Source organism: Thunnus albacares, chromosome 12 (assembly GCF_914725855.1).
Source record: "Thunnus albacares chromosome 12, fThuAlb1.1, whole genome shotgun sequence".
Lineage (NCBI taxonomy): Eukaryota > Metazoa > Chordata > Actinopteri > Scombriformes > Scombridae > Thunnus > Thunnus albacares.
In genome coordinates this window covers 32,430,601-32,439,458 of record NC_058117.1, presented here as the reverse complement: position 1 = coordinate 32,439,458, position 8,858 = coordinate 32,430,601, and the positions used below count along the sequence as shown (strand labels likewise).

The window sequence follows — 8,858 nt, the reverse complement described above, 5'->3', positions numbered from 1 at the left end:
GATCTCCTCTGCTGCAGTGACAGACTCTGCTCTGTACTACTGTGCTGTGAGGCCCACAGTGACAGCAAACCCACAGTCTCTGTACAAAAACACAAGCTGACACACTGACAAGCTGCTGGAAGCCTTTTTTCCACACTGTTGTACTGAACTTTTTACCTCCACTAGAGGGCCACATTATCAAGTAGGCGGTGCACTACTTCTGCACTGTGTTCAACAATTCTGTCAATAATAACTGCTGCTGTGAAGAGAACAATTCTCAGACTGAATGTTGAACATCAGATAGTTTCTCCTGTTGATTTAAACCTTGTTGTAGAGATGGAACATTGGCTGTGGATTATTCTTGCTGCTCATTTCTTTGGTAAGACAGAAAACAGAATGTGTTTCCGTTCTCAACAGTTTTTAACACAAAACTGAACTATAAGTGCTTTTAATGTCCATCATAGAGGGAACAAGTTATTTCTGCCTCCATTTATAACTTTTTTTTAGAAAACAAGATGTAGCTCAGTCTGACAGACAGCAGTCAGTAAAAACAGACTATTCTAGATGTCTCAGTGTCTGCTAGGTAACTCTTTAAAGCTGCTGATTGTTCTCCTTTAATCAATCATCTTTATTGATTCATCTCTTCCTCTGCATGTTCTGTTCTTCCCCAGAGTGTAAAGGACAAGACAGCGTGACCCAGCCAACAGGAGATGTCATTGCTGCTGAAGGACACACAGTTACACTTGCTTGTACATTTCCGAAGAGTGGAAAACCAACTTTGTTCTGGTACAAACAAGAAGTAAATGATTTCCCAAAGTATGTGCTGCGGCGTTACATGTCTGGTGGAGGAGATAATGCTGCAGAGTTCCAGAAAGACAGATTTGATGCTACAGTTAATGGGACATCAGTTCCTCTGAAGATCCAGAAGCTGCAGCTGTCTGACTCTGCTGTGTACTACTGTGCTCTGCAGCCCACAGTGACAGGAAACACCAAAACTCTGTACAAAAACCTTTGGAGCAAAGACAACAGAATACTCCACAACATCCACTAGAGGGAGTCACACACTGTTAAACTTCAGCGGTTTGAATCTTCACATATTTGACTCAGCCCTACAAAAGACTCATCTGTATCCAACATGTGTGAAACCTGGATTATGATGGTGACTGCAGCATCAGTGTCATTTCCACAGTTGAATCACAGAAGTGTAACAGAAGGGATGAATGGGTCTGACTCTTTCTCTCTTGATAAGGATTCCTGTCTCTCAGCTCAGAGTATCTGCTGATGCAGAGTACTGATCCCATAGCAGTGCTCTCTTTTTCCCACATTCAAATCTGTGCACCCCACTGCTTGAAACTCATTGGAACAACTTCAACATGAGGTCACATGAGGTCATGGATTGCTGACGTGACTGAATGAATATAACTGGTAGTGAAAACACTGAAGTATTATAATGACATGGAAGAAGAGACTGTATTACATGTAGATTGGTCTCATCATGGCAGATACTTGATCTGATGAATCACCTGAGTATTACTGCAGATACTGATGTAGTGTGTCAGTGTTTGTCTAACAGAGAGAACTATAAATACAGAACTACAAAGAGACGGAGACATTCAGGGAGGAGCTAAGCTGTCAGTTAACAGCCACATTTAGAGCAGCAGCACCTGAAAACAAAGAGACTCACCTCAGTTTGCATCACAAACATGTCCAAGTTACCACGTGGCTAGTTCAATCCTGCTTTCAGCCCAACACTACAAAAACAGTCAGCATGTTCTTCACAAAAAGATCAACCTCAACACCGGATCCAGATATCATAGTCTCTGGAAAAAAAACTACAGACTGAGTCTGAGTTTAAATACCTTGATATCACTGTTGACTCTAATCTGTCTTTGACATCACATGTTGCAAGGAATGTTAGATTCAATCTAGCCAATTTCATATTTACAAGGAGCTGCATGACCATTAATGCAGCTGAAATGTTCATGAACACAATGATTTTTCCACACATCACGTACTGTCTGACAAGTTGGGGACATGTCAATAAAACCAAGCAGAAGCCAATAGAATCTGTACAAACAAACAATAAAAACTATAGACATGAAGCCACAAGGACACCATCATTGCAATATTTTGAAAAAGCACAACTTATTAAGCTGGTTAAATACAGTAGAATGTGTCTTGTTTTCAAGGTAATACACAATATGGCTCCTCCACCACTCTGTACATACATCACATTAAAAACAAGCTGAACTACCAGAGCAACAACTAGAGGAGATTGTCTTATTCCAAGAAGACAAAGTAGTTTTGGCCAATCTGCTTTTTCTGTCAGAGCATCGCAAGATTGGAACAATTTACCACAACACATAAGAAACTGTGTCAACTATCATTCATTGACCACAACATTAAGAGCCTGGTTCATTAGAAATCAAACTTGTGAACACTAGAACAGTCTTACTTGTCATTATTATGCTTAGTGTAAGAGCTGCTCTTGTTTATCATCGGCTTTGTATGTAACATCCACATTTTACCAGTCCTGACATTAGTAAAAAAAGTAATAAAATAAAATAAAAAATAAATGTGGTCAGGCAGAGTCGTGCATCACATGCAGGCGTTTGTTCCTCTAAATATTTCATCTCTTACACTTTGGTAATCTGAACAAGTGATTTATCAATCTGTTGACATGGGTTTCCAGATCAATAAGTTTCTTCCTACCATGTGACCCATGGGGGGGGGGCTCCTTAAGATTGAACATGTTTCACACAACACAGTTACTTTCTGTACAGTTTGCAGTTTGGACTTTTTGACTTGTCAGAAAGTTGTTTCTCTACAGATTGATTGTGGTGAATTTTCTGCAGATTCCTCCTTCAGTCTGACCTTCTTGGATGATGATGACTGCAGCATCACTGTCATTTCTAAAGCTTCCATCAGCCTGAATGTAAACAGACCACAGCAAGAGGAGGAGCTACACAACTGAATATGAAAGGCTTCATTTGGAACTGAAGAGATACTGTGTTCTTTCTATTGTTCATTCACTACAAGTCAAATAATGTTACTTCATTTCATTTGGATGATGATGCTCACTTTTCATACTGGTAAGTACTCAGGACACCAATCAGCATGTAACAAGAGATGATAGACATCATTCAATAAACTACTGTTCATTTTTCAAAATGTGTTAACTTCTCTTTACAACTAAACTCTTTTTAAAGATATTTTCTCATTTTAAAATTTCAAATTTCATGGTGAAATATATATTTGTTGTTTTCAGGATCCTCTGAGGATTTACTGAAACCATTTAAAGATGTAATGCTGGCTTTGGAAGGAGACAATGTGACTCTCTCCTGCAAATATAAAGGCTCTGTTTACTACCTCTACTGGTATCAGCAGAAGTCCAGTTCGTCTCCACAGCTGCTCATCATGGAAAATTCAGAGAAAGAAGGGTTGACTTTGAAACATGACAAAGTAAATGAGACATTTCATCTGCAGATCTCCTCTGCTGCAGTGTCTGACTCTGCTGTGTACTACTGTGCTCTGCAGCCCACAGTGACAGGAAACACCAAAACTCTGTACAAAAACCTTTGGAGCAAAGACAACAGAATACTTCACAACATCCACTAGAGGGAGTCACACACTGTTAAACTTTAAGGATATTAAACAACAAATGTTTGAGAAACATCCACTAAAGGTGTCCTCTCTCTCTCTCTCTCTCTCTCTCTCTCTCTCTCTCTCTCTCTCTCTCTCTCTCTCTCTCTCAAATTCAAATTCAAAATAGCTTTATTGGCATGAATAAAAGAAAAACATGTTGTTGCCAAAGCAGTTTACAGAGGATTCATATATTACATATTTCATATAGACATTAAACATACAGGTGTCACATGCAGGTTCTATATTACACTGATGCAGTCCATTCTTTGATTGCAATACAACACAGTTTTATAGAATTTGATGCAGTTACTTAATATCTTATAAATATAGATTTTCCAGTGATTGTGAGTCCCTCAGGCTGTGGCAGGCAGATACATATTTAGCTGCTAGAGGAGCTGCTGTCTCTTCACCAGGAGAACGGCCAGTTTCTCCTCTGGAGTTAACATCTGGAGGTTTGGTGTTTTCTTGGCTATTTCCTGGTAGTGGAAGTCTCTTACTGAAGAGAACTTCTCACAGTCTACCTCCCCTGTCGAGCAGTGAGCACATACACGCTCCTCTCTGGGCGCCATGTCTGTCTGTAACTTCCTGTTTCTACTGCCAGCTGGTCACTGAGCCTGTGATTGGTCAGGATCCGTCTCTGCTTGGTATCTCTGACAGACTGGAGATACTCAGCCAAGGTTGATATTGACAAGGTTGCCAATATCAGGGCAAACATCTCACCCATGTCCAGTCCCCTTACTAGTGGCTCCTCCTTTTGTCCAGTGTCCATGGAGGATATAGCAGCCCTGTTAGGACAAATGAAACCCTCCTCAAGCCCACTAGATGTCCTACCAACCACTATGTTTTTAAAGATTTTTGCATAACCAATATTATAAACCTCTCTCTTCTATCAGGGTGTGTCCCCAGATACTTTAAGCAGGCTATAGTTCAGCCTCTATTAAATAAATCAAACCTGGACCCCTCCCTGCCAGAGAACTACAGGTCCATTTCAAAACTCCCTTTCTTTTCCAAAATTTTAGAAAAGACTGTTGAGAAACAACTTGTTCAAACACTGGAATTGCACAGGGTGTTTGATAGATTTCAATCTGGTTTCTGTAAACTGTACTCCACTGAAGCAGCTCTACTTAAGGTCTCAAATGACATTTTAATGGCTGCAGATGCCGGAGACGGTTCTGTTCTAGTACTATTGGTCCTTAGCGCAGCGTTCAATACTGTGGACCATCACATTCTGATCCACAGGCTAAATCACCTGGTGGGCATTTCTGGGACTGCATTGGAGTGGTTCTCCTCATATCTCATGGATAGATCTTTGTCAGTCTCTGTAGGTGAATTTGTGTCGGACATGGAGGCTTTGTCATGTGGTGTCCCCCAGGGATCAGTCTTGGTACCCATTTTATTCTCCATATACATGCTGCCACTGGGACAGATCATCAGCTGTTTCAAGAACATCTCCTATCAATTATACGCTGATGACATCCAGTTGTACTTTTCATTTAAACCTAATGAGCTTCACAAACTCTCTGTACTTAACAACTGTTTAAACGCAATTAGGAATTGGATGGCAAATAATTTTCTGCAGTTAAATGCAGATAAAACTGAAGTCCTGATCTTTGGCCCTGATACTCCTCAGTCAGCAATCAGGCAGAACCTTGGTGCCTTATCTTCATCTTATCGGTCTTGCCTGCACAATCTTGGTGTAATTTTCGACCAATCCATGAGTTTTGAAGCGCATGTTAAGACGCTAACTCGATCATGTTTCTTTCACCTGAGAAACAGCCAAACTCCAGCCTGTGGTATCAAGAAATGAAATGGAGATGTTAATACATGCTTTTATATGATCACATTTGGACTACTGTAACTCTCTTTTTACCTGCCTTAATAAATCTTCCATACACTGCTTACAAACTGTCCAAAATGCTGCTGCTAGGCTTTTAACACAATCCAACAGATGGTCACATATAACTCCTATTTTAATCTCATTGCACTGGCTTCTAGTAAATTTTAGAAGTCATTTTAAATATTTGGTGCTCACTTATAGAGCCCTACATGGCTCCACAGTACATTACAGTCCTTCTGCACCCCTACACCACTAGTCAAGCTCTGAGATCCTCCACCCAGGGCTTTATAAATGTACCTCGTACACACTTTAAGACCCACGGAGATCATGCTAAGCTTCGGAACAGTTTTCCATCAAGCTTAAGGTCCTTGGATAATGTATCCTTTAGTAGTATGTGCTATTTTATCTTAATTTGTCTATTTTATCTGCTCTTCTTGTATATTTTATCTGGTGTCTTTTCTTTTTATTCATTCTGATTGCATTTTATTTTATTTTATTTTATTTCTTTGACTGTGAAGCACTTTGTGACTGGTGTTTGTGAAAGGTGCTATATAAATAAACTTTGTTTGCTCACTTTCTTACAGTCCAGATGAAGTGAAAACTGAGCGGGAGACATCTACTCTTCCATAGAGTCCAGATGATTCATAAAACCTGAAGCTTCCACAACAACTCCACCATCTTTACATTTGACCTCTGACGGCTGCAGAGGACCAAAAGACACTAAACTGTCAATTTACATTCAAGAGGAAATAAATTCTGAGAAGAACTTAAAAAGTCATAAATTGTTCAAATATTCATTCTCAGTTTGCAGCTTTTAAGATGAAAAATATTAAAGGAGCAGCAGCAGGTTCAGGAATATTATCTCCTTTTATATGTTGAGGATCAAAGTGAGTCTGCACCAGATGTAAAACAGGAAACATTAAATCTCCAGTGATGACTACATACAAGACAAGCTATGCTAGGAAAGGAGAGAGGCACAAACATGTGTTTAGTGTAAAGTTGTCAGTAGGAGGAATAACACAGGGCTGTGAATGAGCTCTGTCACTGTGATTAGACTCCTCCTTTAAATCCACCAACTTAGTGTTGATGAAGACTAAACAGAGATCAGAGTCTTCTTTATACTCGCTGTAGCTCAGAGTTACTCAACATTGCAGATATGACGTCTCTGTTCATCTCAGTGTTGCTGGCTGCTATGTGCCTTGGTATGAACACAGCTCTGTTTCTGTCATATCAATCCAACATTGACATGATTCTTTAACAGCTCACTGATACTGTTTGTTGCTGTTTTACAGAATGCAGAGCACAAAAAGACAACGTGCTGCAACCAAAAGGAGATGTGACTGCTGCTGAAGGAGAGGCAGTAACACTTGGCTGTCAATATAACAGCAGTGGTACAAATCATAACCTCTTCTGGTACAAACAGGATGGAAACAACAGCCCCAAATTCATCCTGAGCCGAGTTAAAATGGACGAAGGGAACACACCAGATGAGTTTAAGGAAAGATTTTCATCCACATTGGATTCAACCTCAAAATCAGTTCCTCTGCAGATCTCCTCTGCTGCAGTGTCTGACTCTGCTGTGTACTACTGTGCTCTGCGGCCCACAGTGACAGGAAACACCAAAACTCTGTACAAAAACCTTTGGAGCAAAGACAACAGAATACTCCACAACATCCACTAGAGGGAGTCACACACTGTTAAACTTCAGTGGTTTCTTATCAAACAGTCTAGATTCTTTTCCCTCATGAGACACAGTTGTGATGAAGAGTTTTACAAATGAATGTCATTTGACATATGAGTGTCTGTCTTCTCCTCTCAGCCTCATGAACAATGTTAGTCTAATGGCTTCATTTTCTCTACTTTTTCCAGGACTAATAGCTGGAGACACAATCTCTCCGGAACAAGATGAAGTCAGTGGAAGAGAAGGAGAATCTGTCACACTCACATGTACCTATGAGACAACCGAGACTCGTGTTGCCCTTTTCTGGTACAAACATCATTCTGACCTTCAGGCACCTCATTTTATACTCTGGAAAGGAGCAAAGGAATATACAAGTGAATATATTCCTGATAAACGATATAAATCCAAAACATCAGCTACATCAACTGAGCTGACCATACAGAGTCTAACCCTGGCAGACACAGCTCTCTACTACTGTGCTGTAGACACACAGTGATAGAAAGTGTAGAAGAGGCTGTACAAAAACCTGAACACAGATATCTGACTACTCTTCAAAGAGGAGGGAAGTGGTATTCAAACCACAGCTTCATATCAGATGGATTCTGCTAATTCCTGTTTTATCAGAGTCACTGTGGTTACAGCTGCTAATGAAACACTGTGGGAGGATTCACATGAGCAGCAAATCCACATCAGTGACAAACCAGCTGGATGATGCTTCAAACAGAAGACACCATCAAACATAAAGTGACATAAAACTGTGTGTTGAACAAAAACCTGAAGTTACTCGTCGGGTTAAAAAGTGAATGTAATGAAAATATGAGAATGTTTGTTTCATACTGTCAGTTTTTATCATGAGCTGTTTCCATTAGACATTCAACAATGGTGTCTGCTGCCTCCACTGTTTGAACTACGAGTGTGAATGAAATATGGTCACTGACTACTGAGCATGTGCAGGAATGCTATTCTGTTAACAGAGCTTCGCTAGCTTCTTGTGCTACATATCACTATCTATGAACATGGTACTACATTATGAATTTCTTGAAGAATTTCACTACAAGTTACAGTAGATTTCTCAAACAGGTTGTAGCCACTGCAGGTCTTTGGTTATTGGCCATGATTAATGCTTCTTAACTGTTTAAAGTTAACTAGTGTGCAGCGTCTGCTTAACAAACCTGATCTGGATCCAACTGTATGCAATCATTTCAGGTCTAGCTCAAAATGACCTTTTATTTCAAAAATATTTTGAGTTGTTGGATCTTAGCTCAGATTTCGATACAGTGGATCATGGAGTCCTCAGTGACAGGCTACAACGGTGGGTTGGCCCATCTGTTTCTGATTTAAGCTGGTTTATATCATATTATCAAATAAATAATTATTTGTGATGGTTGCTAATGATATGTCTGATGCTGCTGTCTTGAGTTATGGAGTGCCTCAAGGGTCTGTTATTGGTCCTATCTTATTTTCTATTCATATACTACTGTTTTAACATATCTTTTCACTTTTATGCAGACGACAAACAGCTGTACATTTCCCTCAAATGTGGCAATTTCAGCAAACTGTCTGATTTAAAGGATTGCCTGGACTCTATGAGAAGCTGGATGTTTAAAAACTTCTTTAACTTTCTTATTCAGTGATGATACAACAGAGGTTTTGAGGCACTATTTAACTACATAACTAAATCTTTACTTCAAGATTCAAGTTTTAGTTTATTGACAT

General features: G+C 39.7%; 1 gene segment (V, D, J or C); it reads left to right on the top strand.

Annotated features, from left to right (window-relative positions):
* Positions 1 to 225: 225 nt before the first annotated feature.
* On the top strand, positions 226 to 973 carry LOC122993850 (the record flags this gene model as incomplete). The annotated part of the segment is given in 2 exon segments: positions 226 to 358; positions 651 to 973. Coding segments are annotated over 2 exon segments (366 nt in total), but the record flags the coding sequence as incomplete, so codon positions are not given.
* Positions 974 to 8,858: the final 7,885 nt, after the last annotated feature.